The following is a 24,244-nucleotide window of genomic DNA, read 5'->3' as shown; positions in this document are numbered from 1 at the left end:
GATCGCAACACAAACAGTGCTGCGGACCCCTCCGCAGACTACCTGGAGTGCCACGTTTCATTGTAAAAGCAACCTGAAAACAGTCATGATTTGGCAGTGTACCTTACTGTGTGCGCTTTCAAAACAGATGTTGTCACAAAGGATACAGCTTCCCTTCCCACATCTATATTGTCCCTACACCAATTCATATTCATATTCAGACTCGGGTGGGGGAAATGACAACAGGGAGTCTTCTGATTTCGCCCAGACTTACAGTGGAAAATCCATCTGAATCCATCCCTTTCATTTTCTACTAACTACCAGCTGTAACACCTGAGCAGCGCCAGTCAACTAAAAGAAACCACAGACCAGCTGAAGGACTTTAATGGTACCAATTGGAATTTCACACAAGTCTTAGGTCTTTTTAGGACGTGCTGCGGTGGCTTATGCTTAATGAACCCAAAGGATGTGCTTTTAGTAAAGAAAATGAACAGTCAACCATTAATAAGGTCTAACTGGGCAAAGAGTGTTAATAAAATAGTAAAGGAGTTACATCTAGTACCTGGCAGGGTTCTCATCCTGTAAGGACACAGGAGGTTTATCAGTGAGCTTCTGCGGTGCAAACTGAGGAGAAGGGGACCTTGATGTCTCCATGCCAGGTTTTTGAAGATACCGATACTTGGAAGATAATACAGACTCAGACCTAAGGTGCGTTTTTTCTTCTAAGTGCTGACAAACATTCTCCGTGGATGATGCTTGCTGGAGCTGCTGTGGATTAGCACTCTTCAGTTTTCCATTGAAAGCTGCAGGACTCTGACAGAGAGAGGAGTGACTGGCAGATACTTCAGCAGAGCTGGGGGACGAGGACGGAAAGGGCCGGCTGGGCACTACCAGCAGAGATTCAGAAGAGGCGCCGAGCAACGGTGCAGAATTATCCGGTCGCTTGTATTTATCTCTTTTAGGCGGTGGCGGCCTCTGAGGAGCAGGTCCACGCTTCTTGTTCAGCAGCGCCGACTCTACCCTATGGTTTTCCTCTCCTTTGCCCCGGGACAGACAGGAGTGGTTCTCATTCAAGGTCTGTGGCTCAGAGCAGGGGAGATGAGGCAGGCTACGATCCTTGCTCTTCTCATTCACGTTTTCCTGAGAGTATCGGTAATCACTAGGCAACGTCCCAGACCTCCCCCGGCTCTCATGAGGCAGAACCGTAGGCTCTCGCACATGCAAAGGTCTGACAGATGCCTTCCACTTGTGGCCTAAATTCTGGTCCAGCTGATCCCTCTTCTCCCGTGGGTTTTCCCTCAGGGCCCCTGCGTCAGCTTGCCTAGAGAGAAGAATACATCGTTAGTATGCTGCTGATTTATTTCCTTCGGCACGAGGCCACCGCACTGATCCAGGAAGCTTGAACATTTGAGATCACATCCAACATTTAATTTAACACCAACTCCTCCGATCTATGGTAACTGTACGGCACAAAAACATCCTCTCATGTACGGGCACACACGGCGTACCTAATCTAACGTGATGAGTCAAAGCATAATGTCAGGCTATATTAGGGTATGGAGCGCCACAGGATGCGACACAACCTTTGGGTAACCCGAGGCGCTGCACTGTGCACAGCGTAGTTAAATGCACAGCACACCTCCAGCGCTGATCTATGTGGCACAGGCAAACGTGCAAATGTTGGGAGAAAATACAACTGCCTCAAGAAGAGGAATCCTAATCCTAAAATTTAATTCTCTTCTTGCTTTATAGCCGGTAACGAAGTGCAGAAAACAAGTTTCTTCTCTATGTGCAGAATTAATACCTCAGTGTCATTTTAAATGTGAATTGAATACCATGAACTTTAATTATGAATCTGGAGGTTGAATTTTTGCATAACTGGTAAAAATGAAATGAGTGCAAAGAAAATGTTTGCCGAAGCTAAAAAACTGGGATAGGGAAAATGAACATCTCCTGAAAAAAAGGCAGAAAAGGAAATTTAGAAAGGACAGTATTTTCCAGTTGGGCTTATTTTAAACTTGAACTTCTTTTGCTCTGTCAGCACAAATGACAAACAATGGCCAAAAAGGCCTTATCTTAGACAGAAATATTTTTGGGTTTCTTCCAATTTTACACTCTACTTCTCTAGCCAGTAAAGAGGCTTTCGCAGCTCCAGGCTTGTGCTTTGCCACAAGACATGTAGTTCATTTGTGCTCACCAGATAGAGACAAATTGGGAAAGAAACAGAAGGCAGGAAAAAAAAAGAAAGTACCTCTGGAGCCCTGAGAGGACACAGGTTTGCTCTCTGCTTAAAGAAGGCTGAAGAGACACTGTGAGCTTAGAAAAGAAGCTGCAACAGAGAAGTAAAAGGCTTCAGAGAGCTGCTAACATCATTTGTGCTACCAACAGCGCTGGCCTCTGTATTTTGAAATAGTAACCCTGGAGACATGCACTGCCCAAGCTTTCTTTCGAGGAGACTGTGAGAGAGGCATCTTTCTCAGCCTATCTGTGAAGTAAGGTTAACTTGAATTTTCAACGTAAACAGATTATTAACCTTACTGTACCAGTTTTGAGAATAAGTCTATAGGCGGTTAACATCAGTGTGTTAAATGAAAAATGAAATTTGAGATAAAAGCACACAAGTAATAGGTTTTCTTAGATAAAATTATATAATTTTATATATAAATATATAAAATAAATTTATATAATTTTATATATAAATATTATAAAATTATATAATTTTATAAGTCCATTATAAATTCAAGAAGAAAAAACATTTGGAGCAATTACACACTGCATTGCTATTTTAATTAAAACAAATCTTTAAAATGAAGTATTGTGGGAAGACAACTGATTAAATATGGGTTCTACTTTCACACCTGTACGATCAAATTACATTCAAAATTACTATTTTTTAGTCCTTGAATCTGTGATGTTTTAGCACTTATGGAAAAAAGTTCTAAAAAAAATCTGGACAGTGTCATTAAACTGCCTGATGTATGGGATTTTTAATAATTGCACTTCACACTGATTTTTACATGTCAGTAATAAAATAGCACTGTAATTCCAAGAGAGATGGCTTTTTCACAATTTAATTCCTGAACAGTCACATACACAATCTCTCTCTCATGTAAAGTGTTAAATTTTAAAATTCAATTTTAATGGGTAAATTTTCAATTTAACATGAATGAGGAGTTGAATATTGTTTAAACTCAGATCTCTTCATATTGCTCTTAACTAAGAGCAGTTGGTTCAGACAACTTCAAGTTGTCTGACAAATTCAGAGTCAATTCTGTTTTACAAAACAGTATTTATTGACTACTATTTTAACACTAGACGAAGGACAGTTTTGTTAAGTAAAATGGTGTAAGGCCAGAAAGACCAATGCTATTCAGATTTGGTTACACGGTGTCTCTAGAGTCAGCTGGTTTTCCCTAGTGAGTTCAATGTGAGCAGAACTGGGCCTGTAGATAGGTCCACTGATTTTAATGGAAATATTTACCAAGTGAAGACTGCAGGCCTTAAATATGAAATACTGTGTTTAAATCAGTGTTTTTCATTGTCTAGATAACCCACGTAGGGCACAATTTTCTCCTAGTTAACCTGTGCCAAAAAATTCTTCATCTTCATAATACACAAGCCATAACGTAAGACAGTATAACAGCCGCACTTAGGTGCACGGAAGAATCAAGGGCACGGCACAAAATGTCGCAAAGACATAAATTACATGCACTACCTCAGCCAGTTTGCAAAGTATACATTGAACTTCGCATGCACATCAGGAGTGGGTGTGCTGGTGGAAGCAAACAGGACAGAGTATACCACCAATCTGACACGTTTACATATCCAAAGCATGTAACCAAATTTGTTTAATATTACCCTTGCTCAGAAGCAGTGAATCCTTTCGTGGTCCTGCCACCTTCCAAAACAGAGTAAAAGGAAATAAAGAATCACAGCACAGAGAAATTTAAAGATGCTACATTTGCAAACGTGGAGACAAAATTCAGAGATTACATACGTGCCTTCATACAGCTTCCACAAAATTAATCAAACATTTTGCAGTGCCACGGAAAATGGGTCTGAGGAAAGGTGGCTACATTCAACACAGGTTAGTTTGCATTCAGTGTGAGTGGGTCCTCATGCAAAACATGCTTATCACATTACTTTGGAGAGATTTGAGCTTACTGTTCAGAAAGGAGGAAAAGAAAGCAAGCTTCAAGCCCCAGGAGAACACAGTAGCAAGAACCTGCAAAGGTGTTACATTATTATCAATACCAAGAAGTCCACTAAGCTACTTCAACTCTGTCGGTGCTTCCTGTAACGATATGCCCAGAATACAGCTATTTGGGAAATGAGGCCCATAGGATTATGAAAGGATAACGTACCACTGAAAGGAACTTATCATTTATAACCAAACATCACAAAGTGAGACACAGAACAGTTTTAAATCATCTGAAAACATGACAATTGACTTAATTACCACTTTCATTCTAGATAACAAACCAGTCATCATTAAAAACATTAAACTCTTAAGTTACCTTCAAACCCAAAGCTCCCCCATCCCCACGATCCAATGCCAGAACTATTCCAATGCAAGAGCCTTCCTGATGCAACAGAATCGGGAAAGCTCACACCACGTTCTCCATCTCTGGCGTGCGATGCCATTACAACTTTGACTGTCAGATGACTTACTCTGCTCACTTAACCTGAACTGCAAAGGAAGTGTAATCAACAGAGTTATGCTGTCGATACAAAGTGGTATTCAGCGAGGGTGAGTCTAGTACAGGAGGCTAACATGAGCCTTTCCTACTCTACCTGCTTTTGGTATTTAAGGTATATAAAGGGAATTAGGTACAGGAGCTTTCACATCTAAACGGTGGGGAGCAGAAACCCAAAATATGCTTCTAACCGAAAAAAGGAGGAATTGCTTCATTACAAAAAACAGTCCTCCACATTTTTGAGAAGCTCTCATCTAGAAGAGGGCTCAGCTCTCCCAGAGGAGGTCTGTGCGGAGAGACGAGAGGCTGTGCACTCGTTGGCCAGGTGAGCTCGGGAGGAGCTCTGCTCTGTGGCACCTTCCACATAACGGCCATAGCCACCAAACACACCACCACCGCTTACCACTGTGGGGGTGGAAATGTGTATCTCCATAATGGCACTACGTATTTTCTACCCAGATGGACAAGTACATCTCTCGGTTTCCTTCTGGCTCCATTAGCTTGGGGCATACATGCTCACGACTGAAATGTAAAGGCCAAGTAAACACGAAGCCGGGGAAATCAACCAAGCCTCCTCCCCAGTCCAGACACCCTAGCCCCCCAGCAATGACACAACAGGCTCTTCTAAGAAACCAGAGACAGGTAACACTAGTGTACACTATTACAGGTAAGTTAAACCATGGAGAGAGGTATATATATACACATACATATACACACGCGCATGCGTCAATAGGAGTCTGCCAGTGGAGTCAATAAGCAACTACCAAAATGAATCGTTATGTATAGATGCCTATCAGAAGGATAACATTTTTGGTTGCCATAAAAAACCACCCCAAACCACTTCTTCATTTGCCCCATACTCAGGATTTGACTAGATCTGGACATAGAGGTAGAATGATCTGATTGAATGTTGTATCTCAATAAATGAAAGTCACTCCGATCAACTCAATGTGTCTGATTTTTATCTGTCTGATTCACAGTTTCTTGAGAATGCTTCAGGCCAAGCCAAACAGTGCCACAAGACACTCCAACTTTAAAATCCCAGACTAGATAAGCTTTGCAAAAATGCATTAGCCAACGTTTGAAAAATGCATCGTTTGTTAAAGAACTGACCTCTGTGCAAAAGTTTCACCATACAACATAAGCATGGTTACGTAAGCAACAACGTGTCCTGCACCAACTTACGGACAAAAGAGAGCAAACAGAGTGGCTGTTTCTGATTTAGCTTAAATTCCTTCTCAAACACTACATGCTACACTGGAAAAAGGCCTTCATACCCGAGTAAGAATCCTCCGTAGGAGTGCTTATCCTACAATAGCAACAACCCCCTCATAATCAAGGTCACAGCTTTGCAGTCCCTTTAAACTGATCTAAATGCAGATATTTTGCCAAAAGGGGCAGTCTCCTTCTCAGTCCACTCTGATTTTGTCTTCCCGCTCTCTCCATTGTATTAGCAGTAGGAATTGTACAGCCCAACAGAAAATTTGATCAAGGAACTGACCTGGCTCAAGACAGATAATTATGTGGCTTAAAGCACTTGTGAAACACAGTCTTTGTCTATGCCAAAACTCTGTTTATAGGCAGAGACCTTGCTGATATGCTACTTTTTCAGCTGTGAATTTTACGTGCTGAAATTGTGTTTTCACTGTGTATTTGCCTAGCACTTGGTACAGTGAGATCTAAAAGCACTTCTGCAACAGTTCTCAAATAAAGAGCAGTTTCTTCTACCCAGTATAGTTCTGCTTGAGACCACAACAGGATGCTACAAAGTTGGAATGGTATGCACAGGGTAAGATTGTTGGAAATTTGGGAAAAAGTTTGTGGTCTAATACCACATTTTAATCCATATTGATACGGTCAATGCAATCTAATAGATTCAGCTCACCCTAAAGTAGTCTCTACAAGCAAATCACGCATTGGTTTCACAGACTAGGGGATCAATTTAATTACCCAAACATAGGCGTGTCATACCATTTCAGAAACTTTGAAGATTCAAAGGCATCAGTTCCCCTAAGAGCTGGCAGCTGGAAGCTAAGTGGGATATGCTGGGCTATCTCAGGTCTCACTACACACCTGTGTTTAGCCAACTGAATCAAGCCCAAGATCTCTATGGATTATAACTTGAGTCAGCACTTCACTCATACGCAGACATCTTCTATTAGGTATCTGAATCCTCATCTGAGTCCCACATGCTTTTTCTTTCAGACGCTCCAGCACCCCAAAGGTTTTTAAATCCTCAAATTGGTTTTACTATTGCAATGCCAAGGAGACACTAACACCAGAACACCACAATTTAGACATTCAGTACCAGGGCAATTATATTACCAGTGGTCCATTTTTCTGATGAGCACTGTATCTGCTATTACTACTGAATCAGTACAGCATGCACTATCCACCATATAGTGACACATGAAGCATATTCCAAAGATGCCAAATGAGACCTTGGACTACAAAAGCACTTAGAAATCTCTAAAGACAAATGCATAGAATAAAGGTCCCTCCAGAAAAGAGATCATTTAATCACCATGATGACTGTACCATAATGGTCACTCCAGGAAGAGGCACAGCACATAAGTCACTACCAAGAAGTAGAGCTGTTCACTGCCTTGGTCTGAAGAGAGAGATGATGGCAACCAGCATCCCAGAAGCACTACTGAAGCAAACAGTCTTAAAACCAACGCATGTGTTAAGACAAATAGAATAACGAATGCTGAGAGAACACTCTCTCTCTCTCTAAAAAAAAAAAAGAAAAAAAGAAAAAAGAAAAAAGAAAAAAGAAAAAAGAAAAAAGAAAAAAGAAAAAAGAAAAAAGAAAAAAGAAAAAAGAAAAAAGAAAAAAAGAAAAAAAGAAAAAAAGAAAAAAAAGAAAAAAGAAAAAAGAAAAAAGAAAAAAGAAAAAAGAAAAAAGAAAAAAGAAAAAAGAAAAAAGAAAAAAGAAAAAAGAAGAAAAAAGAAAAAAAAGAAAAAAAAAGATAAAAGAAAAGGAGATGCCCTGATATATTTCAGAAGAAAACTGAAGGTAGAAAACCAGCACGGTATTTCACAAAGCATACCCCATGGCACATCATTGTTACACTACAACCCATTTATCGTGAGTCTTGGTTTTCCAATTCTGTCTCTGAATGCCTGTTAACATTATCTGCGCCTTGATGGCAGCTATCTGTTTAGTCAGTCACACTAAATACAGCTTAGTTGTTGCACCCAATGTGATAAAGCAAAATGTCACTCTAGCTTAACAACCCTTGCATTATCACCTGGCTTTATCACAGAATGAAATATGATAACAGACACTGCTTGCCAGTCCATCAATCCCACCAGAATCTCTCTCCCGTCCTGCCTGCATGGCAACATACACAGCAATGGGTTTTCATCTCACGTTCTTTCTCTTTCTAAAAATGTTACCTCTCTCCCCATGAAAATCAGAAACAAATTTAACAGACCCACTCTATTTCTGCAGTAGATAAGCAAAGATATGTTGATGGATGAAATGTAGGCCAGTCAGTCACAGGTAACAGCACAATACATAGGCCCACAGTAAAAATCAAATCTGATTAAAATTGAATTTCTTATAACAGCATAGGGACCTTTCTGCAGAAGGGAAGAATCTTGTGGGAAAGGGCTGAGGGAGGGATGTTTTTCTTTCCTTAGTTCAGAAGATAAAAGCCCCTCCTCCGTTCTGCTGCACATCAAAAATCAATGATAAAAGAATAATTTTTATGGCTTTATTCTTACTTGCTTTATCTATTGCATGCCTGTCCTAGCACACAGGGGATTGCCTGCATGGAATTAAAATTACTTCTGCTCACTTAAGTCAACCAGTTAATATGTTCTGTACTTACATACTGAATTCAATCATCAGAATATCCCAACAGTACAACAAGAGCCATCATATTACACAAATGGCAACCACTGCAGAGACAAAAGACAATACTTTCCAACACTGCTAACAAGGAAATCACAGTCACGTTAAAAAAAGCTTGAAGAAGAATGATTGTTTTGTCAATTTATTAAAAAAAAACAACCCAACCCTACATTCCAGTTGCCACTCCTTTAATTTATTTTTTTTTACATCTAGACTTTTTTTTCCTGATATGCTGTTGCTATTTTCTTGTTGCTATTACTATCAAAAACAGCTGCTTGCAGCTGAACAAAAATTCGGTAACAAAACAGAAGCTATAAAATGAAACACTTTGTGAATAATAGCTAGGTCACCTGGGTTTCTCAGGCAGGCACCAAAATGAATACATAGCTCATCTCCAAAGGAAAAAAACCCACCCTAAACCAGTTATTTAAATTAATTAGCATGCATATGCACACATTTCAATAGCCATCTTTTCACTCAGAGCCGCACTCACCGCTTGCTTCCAATAGTCACATCCAATTCTCTTACACTCCCAGCTAATATCTCCTGCTGCTGTGGAAAAGGTCTTCGTGCGAGCCTGCGCTCACAGTAACAGGCTTGCCAGGAAAATAACAAGATGAAAAGCTCTCGCACCACCCCTAGCCGAGAGGAACCCCGAGCCTGGCACCCCGAGCCACAAAACCGGCACTGCAGCCCTCAGTCCAGAAAACAAACATTTTCGAAAGGCACTGCCTTCTAATTCCAGTGTGCGTGATGCCAACTGTGAAAACAAAAGCTGCTAAAAACAGCGCTTGTGTGCGAACATATGCACACAGAGCATCTTAGCTGGAATTAACTCACGTTTTCCCCCTATTCTCCCAACCCGTCAGTGAACAGAGCAGTCGATTATGCTAAGCAAAATAAAATTCTGTACCAAGCATTACATCGTTCCTAATTTGCTACTGTAGCTTCTGCTGATAGGGACAGAAGACGCAGCCTGTACTCAAAGACCTGGAGAACAAAAGAAATACTGTATGAATTAATACTGCAAATTTCTGTTCAGAACTGACAGCAAAAGGTAATTAAGGCGCGCGCCTCTAGCTGTTTCTCTCACGCTTTAACGCTAAAGACAAGACAATCTTACCAGGATTTACAGCTGTTTACCCATATTCACTGGATACATGAGCTTTGCATCCTTGCAAATGTGCCAGCCAGTTTGAAAGCCTCGCAGAACTGAATCTGTCTCAACCTCTGCGTCTCATTTACTGTAACACAGAGGATTTTCAAAGCCATGCCTCACAACAGCTGGCTTGTTTTTGCCTGCTTCCTATGATTGACAAGTTCATACAAGCTCCATCAACTTTAACCTTGATAAGTGAAGGCTTGGTCTGTATTGTATGTTACATCATCAGAAACTTCTGACCTCAGGGAAAAGATCTCAGAGACTTCAAAGCTCTTCCTTTCCCCCACCCCCACACCCTGGATTTCGTTATTTAAAAAAAAAAAAAAAAAAAAAAAAAGATTTTAGAAGTCCTTTAATTTTTTAAGGGTTTTTCCTTTCATTTGCGAAAATCGTGATCCGCATTTCAGCAACAACAGTTCCACAAGTTTTAAATATTTAAAAAGATTTTAAAAGATCAGTGTGTTACTAGGCTCCTTTCTGAACAGCGTTCAAATAACCAAGTCTTTAATTTTATAGGAGAGTCTTCATCAACAGCCCTCCAGCTTGAATTTTTTTGCGTGCGTTATGTGTACAGGCACTCTCTCTTGCAGGAGATTCTGCAGGGAAAGAACTAAATGCTTTCATGCTACACGAGCAAATTACCACCCCCATGCTCCATCTTTAGAAACCAAAGGCATCGTGGCCTTCATCAGAGCAAAGCTCAAGCTCCTTTCAATTCTTCTACGAGAATACATTAAAGACTTAATAGAGAAACTGTGGATAAGGCTTTAATATGTATTAAAAGATCATTTTAAAGATGACCACTTTAAGAGGAAAATGTTACTTAAACTGCATGCAAAATCACATACAGCGGATAGATACTATGATACAGCACTGCTATCCAGTTAATATCCTCCCCTAACATTTTTTAATCTCCCAAAGCTGTCTATTTGATTTCAAGATAGAGAGAGAATGACTTCAAGAAAACTCACCCATTTACGTGATACAACACAACTAGTTAACAGACTGTAGCAAGTCTGGTTGGCCCATGCAGAGAAATGGAAGTTATAGCTGTCACGTTACTTTTTTAGCACAAAACTTTACTCAAATTTACTGGCATAAACAGTCTCCTGCATGACAGCAAATCATAATCCATGTTGCCTAAGGGCTTATAGCAGAAGGTGAACATTTCACAGGCTAGCTTTTAGTATTGGAACATCATAAAGCCACTCCATATGTTAGAAATATATGAACTGCTGCACTGAGGAGACAAATCAGTCACCTATTTCCAAAGATGCTTTTCATCAAGTAACTTAGGAGAAAATAAAATCTACAATACATCAGCATATGATGCTTTTATGAGTATAACCGCTGGAGACTATATCTTATATTACCTCTAATCTCCCTACTCAACTGTTATCATTAAAATAGCCACAAGAAGATAGCTGGATTTCAAGCGATGCAACAAAAACTTAGTCTTTAGATAGTTTTCATTCTAATCCTCTTTCCAGGGAAAGCAGTAAAACTAAACCAGAACACAAAAATGGACTAATGCTTACAAAATTATCTCTGTTTCTCTCTCTATAAACTTTTTTGTGTGCCGTTCCTCTTGCCTGCCCCCAATTTCAGTACCTTCAGAATCACGTCTAGGACTTCCCCCAGCTTCTCACACCTGGTAACACTTACCTTTGGGGGCAGGGGAGGAAACTTTCCATAAGAAGCAACTACCCTCTGACACTTCCTTTTATCAGGCCACGGTGGCCTCGCATACCCGTAGCTGTCACTGCATGCACGGTGGAGAACAGATGCGCCAGCAGCAGTTAAGTGAAAGGAACTTCACTCAGTACTAAAAGCTGGAAGTAGGAAAAAGGAGGTATGTAAGGTGGGGTAGCTACCCTCAAGTTTAGAAACAGGGATTCAAAATTCACCTAACAAAGGTAGAGGGAGAAGCCACACTTTCAAGGGTGTGGGAAATGAGCAAATTGAATGGGGGAAAAACAGGGCTATATTACTGTAACTTACTGTAAACCAAGCGCAGGCTTTGGAGACAGTCCAGCACCCACTTAATGCGATTCAGCAGCTGCTGGTGAGCCACAGTGGAGCATCACACCAACCTGCAGGACATGCACCTGACAGCCGCTGGGCTGAGCACTGCTAGGAGAGTGAGGAATGGGAAGGCAATGGGAAGAGTCTGCAAGGTTTAGCACTCATTTAGCCACAACCAATCCTAGATCCCAAGATAATGCCTTTGGGATGCTCTTGAAGAACCACACATCTCTCAGCTCGAGCAGCCTCTAAGTTTTAAAATGCACAACAGGAGGAAGAAAAACACAAATGGGACAATTTATCATGCAACTCCTGCCTTTATCCTTAGATATGAGAAGAATCTGGTTCAAAACTTTGCTACTTGAAGAGCTACCCTGTGCCAGTGGCCATATGTATTTAGATTAATCATTCTTGAAAGATCAAGAATCCACACTGTGGTATTTAATTTTGAAAAGGGCATTTACATACATGAGAGAAATATTTTTAAAAGGAACAAGCCAGATGGTATAATGCTAAGAGATAACATGCGACAGAAGATACAATATATGAAACTCAGAGAAAATGCATAACACCTACCAAAAAAACCAGAGGACCACCCTTTTTGCTCCCCTCTCTCTGTCCCCTCCGAAGGCTGGATTAAACAGTAATTAAAAGGACATCCACCAGAGAACTAAAGTCCTACCCAAATGAGGAAAATCCAGAACTACTCTAGCAAACTAGATGTAAAAACACAATAAGGTTAAAAAAAAAAAAAAAGGCAAAAAAAAGCAAAAAAAAAGGCAAAAAAAAGCCTGCGGTACAAATTCTTAAAGGTGTTAGAACAAAAAAAAAAAAAGGGGGGGGGGGCCAGGGGAAAAAGTGCTTTTTCAAACACAGGTATCTGCCAGACAGATTATAGGGCCAAAAGTACAAAGTAAGAATATGAAGAAAATAAGGCCGCAACAGAAAATTGACAGGGACTCCCCTTCACATATCCATGAGCAAAGAACAGCCTATGCGGGAATTATTCTCAGATGCTGTCCACCATTAAGTGGGTAGTCATGAGTTACCTGGATGATATGATAATCACCTGAAACTCCCATAGGAAATTGCTGAAGTAGTAGCTGTGATGCACAACTACCCATTCCTCTGATATTTGGGCAACTGCTTGAGCAAAGTGACACGTGATGTCTGGGAAGGGAAGGTGTGAGGGTGTTGAAGAGAGAGAATGAGAGAAAGAGAGCAAGAGTTAAAAAAAAATATATTATGAGTCTGGAGAACTTCAGAACCATAAACTTAACATCTAAATTAAGCAAACAGGTAGAAATCATATGAAGAGATTCAGCAGCTGCACTTACTAGCTTGTTAAAATGACAAAGAATCATTTGGGCTCATGCAGAAAAGCCGTGTCTCGGATGCATTACTATTCTTAGGAAGAGTCACTACACACGTGGACAAGTGATCTGGATGACAGAGACTATTTGGATTCTTAGAAGATTCTTTAAAAAAAAAAGAAAAATTATCCTCACCAGAGGCTCTTAAAAATTTGACTGCCATGGGATAAAGTCCTCACTTGCATCATCACATGATTAACAGAACTGGTTAGATCTAGATGATTTACAAAAGGGGTGAAAAAGAAGGTGGCAACAGTTGCTGCTGTGAGGAAATTATTCTGAATAACAAAGACACAAGCCAAAGATTTCCTATCATTGAGCGAATGGGCCATAAAATAACAGATGAAATTCAGATGTAATAAATGCAAAGTAACTCACAGGATAGCTCTTCCTATACCTCAGCAACATATACAATGCTGTATAACTGAAATTACTGCTATGCAGGAAGGAAAAGCTGGATTTCACAGACCGTTCTATGAACATATCATCTCTGTACTCAACAGCAGTAAAAAAAAAAAAGAAAAAAGTCAAGATAAAGGAAACATTATGTTACTTTATGAATTCATAGTGCACCCTAACGTTATTGCAGTTCTCCCATGGCTCCAAAAGGAACATATGAGAATGTGGAAAGACACAGAAGACAAAAATAAGGATGGGCAACGCCATACAACAGCTTTCACAGAGGAGACATCCCACACCCCTCTCCCACAGAAGAGGTGTTTTTTCTCACAACACATCAGCACAAAAAGCTGTGTATGTCAAAAGTTGATGCAGGTCCAAAACCAGACACTTTTCTGAAAGAAAAATTCATCAAGGGCTGTTAACCACAAATACTTAAGATCACACCTCTTAGGTGCAGATCAGCAGAGGCTGGGCAAGGATACCCAGCAGCACGGCTCGGTGTTTGCCTTGTTTTTGTTTTCTCTGAGCATCTGCTACTGTTCGGTCAGAGAAAGGAAACGTGCTTAGGCAGAGCTTTGGCCTGCCCTAGCATGACTGCTCTTAAGAATCAACTTCCATCAACTTCCTTCATGTATCAGTGATTCAAGGTTACACTGTCTCAAAGCGTGATACTTTTAGCTGTTATTAGGCAGCCACATACACTAGTACACTGGAAAGACATAGTGGTTCGTGGCAATGAAACTTGTGCCAATTATAAGTATTTACAGAAATCTAAGACGACGAAAGGTGACAGGGGACTCCTAATACATGAACAGATGCTGCTGGACTCTCTCTCCTTTGTTGCCTCTGTATGCATGGGAAGAGCCCCAGAAGAGTTTTCCCAGTTTCAGACAAAATACAAACGTTGAAACAGCCCAAGACTGTACTGCATCATCCATTAGTCCATATGATACATACAATGACATCATTGGCAAAAAAAAGTAGTCTGACAGATGCCTGAATAATCCATATCTTAATGATAAAGAAATGCTAATGTAAATAGAAAGGCCTTCAGCAGCTCACGTTCTTGAAGTCTTTGTTAATAGCTAAGAGCCTGTGAGGATGCATGTTGGCTCTCCTGCACTTCCTCCAGATGCGCACAACTTGCTGGAAAGGGAAAACTGCAATTTATTTTTTATTTTTAACTTCATGCAAGAAGGCATTTTCACACGTAAATTCATTATCATTACGAATTCAGATACCTGAAGCATTACTTCAACCAAACTGGTATGTTCTGGCTGCATGAAGAGCATGTTTTCTTCTCTGTTTAACTGAATAATCAATCTCCCTCAAAAAAGAGCACTTAAACCTTTATAACTGTCCTTATTATATTTAAATTGATTTTAAAAAGAGGACACTTCACTTTATAAAAGCTCTTGAATAAAACGAACGTAGAAATTGTTAGTACACTGCACATTAGATAAAAAAAGTAATCATTCCTATTTTATAATTTATTTCCTACAAAATACTACTTGTTAGGTCATTCTATACTTAGCAAACTGATAGGAAATATTTCTTTCCTTTAGAAGAATTTACGTGAAAAATGACAACAGCTGTAGGTGAAGTATAGAACAGAGAACTTGGACCTCTTTCACACCATAAAATATTGAAGCTTGTTAATACATGCATGAAATGTTTGCCAGTCATTTTTCACTGATTTGTAAGGAAGCAGTTGCCCAAGATTACACCATTTCTTCCTCAAGAGGAAAAGGGAGGAAGGTGAAAACATTTTACTTACACAGTTCTGGTTAGAACATTAAACAGGCATTTAGGTCAACTCAGGCATCAAGAATGACTTTTACTTTGGTTTTGTATGGTAAAGGCTGTTCCTCTGTCTTCAAGAGCTGAGATAGGAGCAACTAGCAAGGCATGAAAGGTCTAAAAGAAACGTCTTACGGTGTTTAATTAGAGTTGAGTCATGCTGTGGTCCCATACTCGACATGCACATGCTCTTGTACCTGACACCTATTAAATGTTGAAAGATTTTCTGTGACCTGTGATCTCATAAATCCATTTTCACTTTTGAAATTATGTCATTTTCATAGACATCGCTGAAACAAATTAATAGAGATACGAGTCAAATGTTCTTAGAAAGTAAATAAGAGCAATGGCTGTGAACATTGCTAGCAGATGGCAATCTTAAGAATTAGATCATAAAGCACTATTCTTTTGATGCAGATTGACTTTTATGTGTGCCGTGTCATCCTGCAGGAAGCCACAGACTACAGGCCAGAGCACACATTTCCATCTTTAACCTTTTGAAGGGCTATGTCGGTTTAGAAATTGTGGAGACATCTATAGGGAAATTGGTTATATATCCAGCATGTGTCATTTGACAAATACAGAAAGAGAGACCTGTTTAAAGGAGGACACTTTACATCTGTAAAAAGCTAAGCTTTTCTAACTAGTTTGAAATAGAGAGAGTAGCATCATTGGGGGGGGGGGTCAACTTTCGTTTTACAGATCATCAGACTCACATAACACTTTTAAAGCAGTCCTAAAGTTAAAAACATATTTATAATTGCATCAAGCCTCAGTATAAAAATATTCAGCTCATGTCAGATGACTGTTTGCATGCCTGTAAGTTTGTAACAAGAGCAGCCTGGTTCTTGCATGAGAGATGATAATGGCTACTATGGACCATGGCTTTCTCTTCCTATAAAAATAATACTCCAAGCTATTAAATACTGCAATTCGGAAGAACATGTTGTAGCTTTTCTAAAAAGGGAGATGAAACAACCTGAATTCAGTGGAAGCACTCAGTAATCTCAGAGGGGAAAAATACAGCCCAAAGATGAAAGGAGTTCACAAATTATCTTCATCAACTTTATGTCAATTTAGGTTTTGCAACGGTGTGCTAAAAAAAGAGCACCAGAAAAAATACTGTAGCAAAATGAACCAGTAGCAAAAAGCCCGGGAGAAAAAAATTGCTTATCAAGCACTTTTTTTCTTTTTAGTTTTTAACAATTTGCTGTTACAATACTCCAACCCTTTTTCATTTTAGATTCAGTGCATTAAAGAGACTCATATTTCTCCTGAAAATAATCAGGTAAGCTTTAACAGTAAACATTCAAGTTTATTTAAAACCCAACTGATTCATTTTTTTGCAAAACAACTGGAGGGGAGGAAGGCCAGAGGCACCCTGTAGCGTTGGACAGTCTCTAACCCAGAGAAGGCACCCGTGGACTCCACAGCTGGCTCTCAGCTTGGGTGCCTGCACATCTAACCCACACAAATGCTGAAGGGCCGCTCCTGTGTCCAGCACGGTCACGCTGGCTTTGGTAGCACAAAGGCAACTGTAGCACACAGGCCTCAGTAGCACAAAATAAGGGTCACGAGCAATATAATCCAAATGCAAATTTTCAAAGAAAATATTAAATACGACCACAAGGAAGACCTTAGGTTTGGTTAATATTCATGTTCTAGAATATACCATGGATTAGGTAGATCTCCTAGCCATTTGCAGATTGCTAGCTTTTAAAAGTAGGAAACTAAATGCCTTTAGGCCAGCTCAAAAATCATAAAATCAATTCATGTCATGGTGAGTCCGGTTCCTTTAGGAATGCCTTGTTAAAAAAAGAGCACGTGGAAATACATATTCTTTCCCATAGGACAGCCATTCATCATCATGCTGAGGTAGTTCACAACACAGGAATTAAATGCCCAAATGAGAGACTTTATTTAGTTAGTTTTTTGAATACGGAAGACATATAAACCCTCTGCATAACACAAGTGCTGAGGGAAAGACTGCGAAAGAGACCATTTTACAAAACCTCCTGTAACGCGGTGAAATAGCCGAATACCACATCTGAAACAGTATGTCAAAATAGGTTTTGGCTTAAAAAAAAAAAAAGAGTCATTGCAGCTGGTGCCCAGTCATGTGATTTTCATGGATTCCGTGATTATAAAGCAAGAATTGTGCTGCACAAACACTGCTAAAATGCTGGCGTAGGAGTATTATTCACATGCTTTTGTGACTAGGGTTCAGCACTGGCGGATGGAAATCATTTTACTTGTCCAGAGATGCTGTCTGCCTACAGAAGCACGTCTGCTCCCGGCTGATTGTGCTGCCGCCTCCCCCTCTCCCTCCCCTCCAGCCCCATCTCCCCTCCACACGCGTGCGCACACGGGTGCACACATTCACACCCTCATGGGCTATTCATTTCAAAATCACTACGGTAAGTACAAAGGGCTACAAAGAATTAGAAAAATAGCAGATGGTCTCTTCAGCTGGGCCACAAGCAATGCAAAATACAACTGTATAAAAACACAAATACATACTAAGTTTTCACAAGCTTTTACGGTCACGACTAGAGTACATGTTTGCTACAGTTCATAATTTTCTCTCCCCTTGAAAGATTAATACCACTTATAGAACTGAGGAAAGCCCGTAGACATTTTTCCTATACATTCGTTTCTTCTGTTACAAAAACTGGAGCTATCAAACCTGGCAGCGTGTGCACAATCTCAGTTCAGCTGCCACAGGCCACTTAAGTAGCCGCAGTATCAGCGGTCACTGAAATCACCGCTTACATTACAACAGCTCCGGCAAACTGCGGGCCAGGAGGAGGGCACCCCCCTGCGTGCTAGACATTTAAGGACTTGAACTGCATTGTGCGTACAGTCGTACATTTGAAAAGGGTCTGAAAATATTGTACAGTTTAATTAAAACATGAATTAACAGAGAAAAGCAGAGCTGATCAAATGGGAAAACAACTTTTGGTGGCTTCTGTTCATGTACTGCGTTCTGTAAAGGCACAACAAATAGAGAAAAGTCCAATTTACAGCACTACTGTGTTCCAGTAGCATGCTGCCTTTGCCAAGGATAATACTGGAAAACTCTTTTGGGAAACCTCAAGAAGCGTTCCCCACCCCCCCACCCTCTCCAAAAACCTGTAACTGATAAATATGAAAAATATCTGAATCGTTTCATGCACACTAATAAGAATCATCTGGCTGTTATTACAAACTGTAATACACTCAACACTTGACAATTTCTTCAAGCTCACCCTAGAGTCCCCATAAATTTCAGTCCCAACATTAATTCTACCATGCACGTTGAAGTACGTGGGGAGAAGGAGGGAAACAAGGGAAAAAGGCATTGCAAAAACTCCGAAATCATCATAGCAAAACTTCCAGTTTGGGTCAGGAAAAGATCAGGTCAGAGGTGTCGTAAGAAGTCTCAAAGTCAGAAATTAAGAAATACTTACCTTACAATGCCGTTCCTTTCATCCAGATTGTTAACTTTAGAGAAAATACGCTCCCCATCCTCCTTTAAATCCTCTGCTTGCCTCCTTACTTCAACTGAGACTTCCTAAAAGTGGTTTATAGCACAAGTAAGACACCAAGTCATCATGTTTCAGACTCCCAAAAAAATCTATGATTATGGAACCTCTTATTTGTGGGTTTGCTCTGTTTGAATATACATGAAGTCAACAGCATAGCATGTCTTAAGCTTCTTTGGTTTTAAGTGGTACAGTATGCTATGTGACCTCTTGTGCAGCACTACCGACCTGGCTGTGCTCGAGTTACTGCTCTACTTTGCTGATCTACTGAAGAGCTTAACATTTATATAAACCTTCGCAACTTCCATTTGGCAAAGAAAAAAATGCGGCAAAGAGGTTACAGAAGAGTTGCTCACATTTTAGAAGAGGCAAGTACGCACCAGCTTTTGAATCCCTGAGCGCGTACTTTAGTTTCTCGGTAAAACACACAAGATCGCTGTTCCAGAATTTTTATTATCTCACTATCTTCAAACAACCACACCCAAAGCATAGCTTTGCATTACAAACACTGAACCTACAGGAAATTTAATTGCGCATTAGCACTGGAATCGTCTGAATCATATATGTGAAACATCATCTTTATTTACTTCAGTCTGTTGTAAGCATCTTCAATGCACTTATCGCCATATTTTCCAGGTGCCTAAACAGGTGTCTGTTTTTTGCCCCAGGAGGCCTATACTGAACCTAAAGGCACTGACTAATAAACCAGAAATGCATACATGGAATAGATTACATGATGATTTTTCTGCTGGGTAGGCAATTACTTAATAATTTAGTTAATTTAATTTTCAAAATAACTTCCAGGTGAATATTTCCAGTGCTTGGAATCTCTACCCTAGTAAATTATCCGCATAGTTAGGTCTGCACGCAGAGTTCAAAAATAACTTTTGCAAAACTTAGACACAAAAAGCTTACAGAAGAAGAGTCCACAACTTTTAGAGATCAACATATTTTGTTTCTTTTTGAGCTATTCTCATTCTACTCCCTGTATATACACATCCACACATACATACACATCCACACAGCACCTCTGTGTGTATGCAATGTTTTTACCAAGAGGAAAAAGAAAAGGAAAAAATAATACACAACTGCATTGCTTCAATTCTTTTCTTGCATAAGGTGAAGTTCAACACAAGTTGAACACGCTATGACTCCTTATACATATCAGGCAACCTTGTAGCAGCTTGAACAACATCTCTTAAACAGAGAACTTAAGAGACTTGGTTTCTCTGTTTACTTCCCCTGCCAACCATTCCCTGGCCCTGCTCAGTTAAAAATTAACTTAATATTTACCTGCAAGTTGAACAGACATTTGGCATCTCTCTAAGGAATAAATTTATACATCTTAAATCAAGCAAACTGACATAAAATAAAATACTAAGCAGTTTCATGTGTTGCTGTAGTGTAGCTTTAACATTAACAGGCATATTTTTAATCTCTAAACTTTATTAGGCAGAAGTTTTGTATCAAGCAAGTTTAGAAGAAAAGAGGAAATCCATGGAAAATGATAAGACCATTAATAAAATTAGACAAAAGTAGGTATTATTTCCCCTTGGAACATTTTTCTTCATAGTTTCAGAGAACTGAAAGCATTAAAATGGGGAAGGCAGCCACACCAATGAAGAAATAACTCTGGGTGAAGATTGCGTTGATCCTCCTATACCTCTACTGTAAAAAAGAGGATATTATCAAATCAGCCAGGTTGCTTTCTTCCATCTGGCTACAACACACAAGAAATTACTTGATCCAACTGCTCTTTGCTACACTCAATTCCTGTGCAATACAAACTTTAGCCTTCTTAATTTTACTTATGAGAGCTACCTAGAAACAATTATTCCCTTACTGACAAAAGGCAAACACCGTACTACATTGTATTCCTAAACCAGAAATTTTCATTAAAATTATCTCTTTCCCCCTGCACCACTCTCCTGCCTGCCCTGGGCAATTTAAAGGATAATGCAAAAGACACTTGTACCTGTTTGTAGAAATCAGTAGATGGGGATGATCGAGACTCCTCATGGGTGTACTGGGGTTTCTCATGTTGGTCATGGCCTGCATCAAGGATATTATCGGCTGAATGGTACCTTCCTGAGCTCCTTGGCTCTATCTGCTTCCGCTGCTCCTTCCATGATGCCTGATACTCTGCAAAGGTTCCCAGGCGCTGCGGCTGTTCAGATTTCACAGTCCTATCAGCAGCCTTATTGCTGCTACTATGGTGGACATTATCTTTTGAAGCATGTGCAGTTTCAAGTCCGACAGAGGCTGCCCGACCTCTTCTCTCATACCATGACTCCTCTCCCTCTTGTCCACCATGAGCTTTCCTATCTGGCCTCTCAGGCTGTCCCTCAGCTAGACCGTGGGGAGCTGGTTTCTGTGCCGATTTCCTATATGCAGGCTTACTTGTTTCTTCAAAAAATTTCCACCTGTCTGCAAACGAGCCCAGGGCTTCTTCAGATGTATTTGGACAGCAATGAGCATGGCACTCATCCTCCGACATCCCCACCTCGTTCATCTTCTCCGGTTCAGAGTAAGACTTCAGTTTTTGCTCTGTTGTGAACCTCTTCCTGGCTCCGATGCGAGAAATGTGATGAGTGCCACTCCCTGTAGGGTTTGGTTTAGCTTGTGTAGCCTCAAGAAATCCAGACACATCCTCAGAAACCAAAGCCAATAACGAAGAGTTGTAACTACCAGTTTTCTGCTCCGGTGACCTGGGGAGATATTCAGCGGGGCTGGGCTCCAAGTCCCGCCGTTTGAAGGATGTCGCCCTCAGAACCCTGGCCTGTGCTTCCTTGAGGTGATCTTTGTAGGTGCTAGTAAAGTTAGTGTCTGGAGAGGCGGTGACGTTTTCTGCTGACTCTGGCTTCCAGGTCTCATTGCACTCCTCTGTTTCGGATGACCCTACTAATGTAGCAGTGCTTCTACTTTTCTGCAGCTTCGCTCTTCTCATTTGGATCTCATTTCTCAGGGTTGTTGCAAAACGATCGCTCCTTCGCGCCTGTTTAGACAAGTGAGCGTCAAATGGGGCCTGTCGCTCTGTTACTGCTTCTGGGCTGTTGTCAGACTGCTTTTTCCCTTCCTGAGCTAAAGAGTGCAACATTGGGGTCTTCTGAGGAGAAATCTTGCTGCTCTCATCTTTCCCCCACCTAAAATCTTTCTGAGCAGATCTGTTTTCTGTGGTAAGGACACAGCCCTTTACATACTCCTGTTGACTGTACCTAGTTTCACTTTCCTCGGAGCTGCTCTCAAAGTTTTTCTTTTGTCCAGACTTTTCAGTATGATTGGTTTTTTTAGCTTCTTCTACTACAGCACACCTAGCATCCCCCTCTCTGTCCACTGGGTAATGACTACTGTTCTCACACCCTTTCAGTGAAGATTCAACAGATTGCTGAGGTAGATAGTATTTTGGTTTTTGGACCATTGTGACAACTGCAGGATTTTCGTGAGGTCCAAGCAATGCATCAGTCCCCACTGCAGATTTCCAGCTGTCATCCTTGAGTTGTAGTGGCTTTGAGCTTCCCTGAGCAGGCTGTTTTGCTGTCACGCAATAATAGCGACTCTGTCCAGTGTTGTCCACCTTCTGTTCAGCAGCACTGTTCGAAGAAGAGGAAGTGTTGAGCAGACTGGCTTGGTTTGGACTGTAGCCATGAAAATGATTTGTAGGTAACTCCTGAATGCCACTATAGGACAGATAATGTTGCTGATCTTTAGGCGCAGCTAAGAGTCTTGCATTGTGAAAAAAAGTGCTTTCATCGCTGTACTGGTGCTGGTGGTGGTAACTGTAAGCAGGCTGTGCAAACCGAACATCAGTGCTGGACAAGGACAGCTGCAGTTTGTTCACAGTCCCTGCATTACTGTTGTACCTTTCACCAGTGGAAGAAAAAGTGTGTTCTGAACTGAGATCAGATTTATAATTTGAGCTGCTGACCCTCCTGTCACATGCTCTGGAGGGCCGCCGCTGCTGCTCCACAGTTTCCAAGTTCCAGTCACTCCTGGGCTGAGACCGGTTCAGGGCTGTAAAGTGCTGCGTGCTGGTACCCTCTGAGTACACAGGGCCATGGGCTTTCTCATGGCCTTTGGTAGCAGCAAAGCTGTCACTACGAAGAGGTGGAGGTGGCGGGGGAGGAGATGAAGACTTCTTCTTATCAGGAACATACCAGACAGGTCCAAAACTGGATCTTCCAGGGCTAGTGAGCTTGCCATCGGGGTGTTCCTCTATTCTAGGACTTTTGTTGTTCTCGTATTGGATGGGAGCTGGCAAATACGCAGGTTTGTCCTCTATTCCACTGTTGTCATTCAAGAACTGGCCAGACTTGTTTCCATGCTTAGCAGTCTCCCAGTGGCCTACTTTGTATAGCATGTTCTCTGTTGAAGAAGTGTCTGCGGTGGATAGAGTGTGGTCAGGGGTGCTAGAACTCGTAGAGAAAGACCCATAGGCTGAATCCCGCTTGCTTTGGCTCCCTAGATGATCAATGCTACTATTAGACCTTGCAGAAGAAAGTCTTCCGTACTGGGCTACTTGTGGAGTGTGGTCCCAGCTGTCCATACTTCCCAAAGAGCTGAACTGGTCAGAAGTGCGATGTAGACTTGACTGATCCCATGAGTTTGACAGGTCATGAGAAGAACAACTATGGTAGGAAACAAACAAAAAGCATCAGCATAAATATACCAGTCAAAAAATGCTACAACATAATTACAAATCTAGAGCTACCAATTTCACTAACATTGGTTAAGGTCCATCTGCATTGCAGTTACTCAAGACAAACAATCTAATAAAATTGGAAGTTTGAACACAAAGTCAGGGCTTTATCTTTATACTCTGCCACTGATTCAAAGCTTGAAACCTTAATAACTAACTCAACTTCCCTTTGTAAGTTTACCAGTAAGTAATACACATTTATTTCCTTGAAGGCTCCCCTCTCCCTCCACAAATTGTTGATATTGCTGACTTTACTTTTAGACAAATTTAGTTTGAGCTCCATTGGCTCCCTCTTTCCCAAGACAAACACCAGCTTATTTTTCAGCTTATTTTCCAGGCACCCCGATTCTTCCAGCTATTAAACTCACGTACTTCCCTGTTCATCTTTTGTAATCTCACTCTAAAACTTCTTCAGCCCATGAAGTTATTCCCTTGTCCTGCTTATCCAAATCTGCCCATTCATTTAGTATTTTCGTTTCTAAATGGAGGTTCACTAAAAGCATTTGCCTCAAATGCCACTATTTTAGTCCTGGGCCTCCACATGCACCTTGCCAACCAGTGGTTTCAAACCACGCTCAGGTTGACACCCTTACAACAATGTCATTCAATTCCACCCAGTTTCACAACACTGACAGGAAAACATCAGGAGGAGATGCCAGAGCAACGTAAGCTCTGCATGGCCAAAACTAAACTTCTGACCTTCCTTCAAAAATCCTTACCACCA

At 40.8% G+C, this 24,244-nt stretch overlaps 1 protein-coding gene across 1 annotated transcript in view; it reads right to left on the bottom strand.

Annotated features, from left to right (window-relative positions):
• SHROOM2 (shroom family member 2) overlaps positions 1-24,244 on the bottom strand; it is a 143,579-nt gene that overhangs the window by 16,008 nt on the left and 103,327 nt on the right. The window contains exons 4-6 of the mRNA XM_009333417.1: positions 20,800-23,449; positions 18,750-18,853; positions 542-1,300 (exon numbers count right to left, since the gene is read on the bottom strand). Of these exons, the coding sequence (XP_009331692.1) occupies positions 542-1,300; positions 18,750-18,853; positions 20,800-23,449 (3,513 nt within the window). The remainder of the gene's footprint in view (positions 1-541; positions 1,301-18,749; positions 18,854-20,799; positions 23,450-24,244) is intronic.

The sequence above is a fragment of the Pygoscelis adeliae genome, unplaced genomic scaffold (genome assembly GCF_000699105.1).
Source record: "Pygoscelis adeliae isolate BGI_AS28 unplaced genomic scaffold, ASM69910v1 Scaffold69, whole genome shotgun sequence".
In the NCBI taxonomy this organism is placed as follows: domain Eukaryota; kingdom Metazoa; phylum Chordata; class Aves; order Sphenisciformes; family Spheniscidae; genus Pygoscelis; species Pygoscelis adeliae.
Note: the sequence above shows the minus strand (reverse complement) of the source record. Positions and strands in the feature narration are given on the sequence as shown.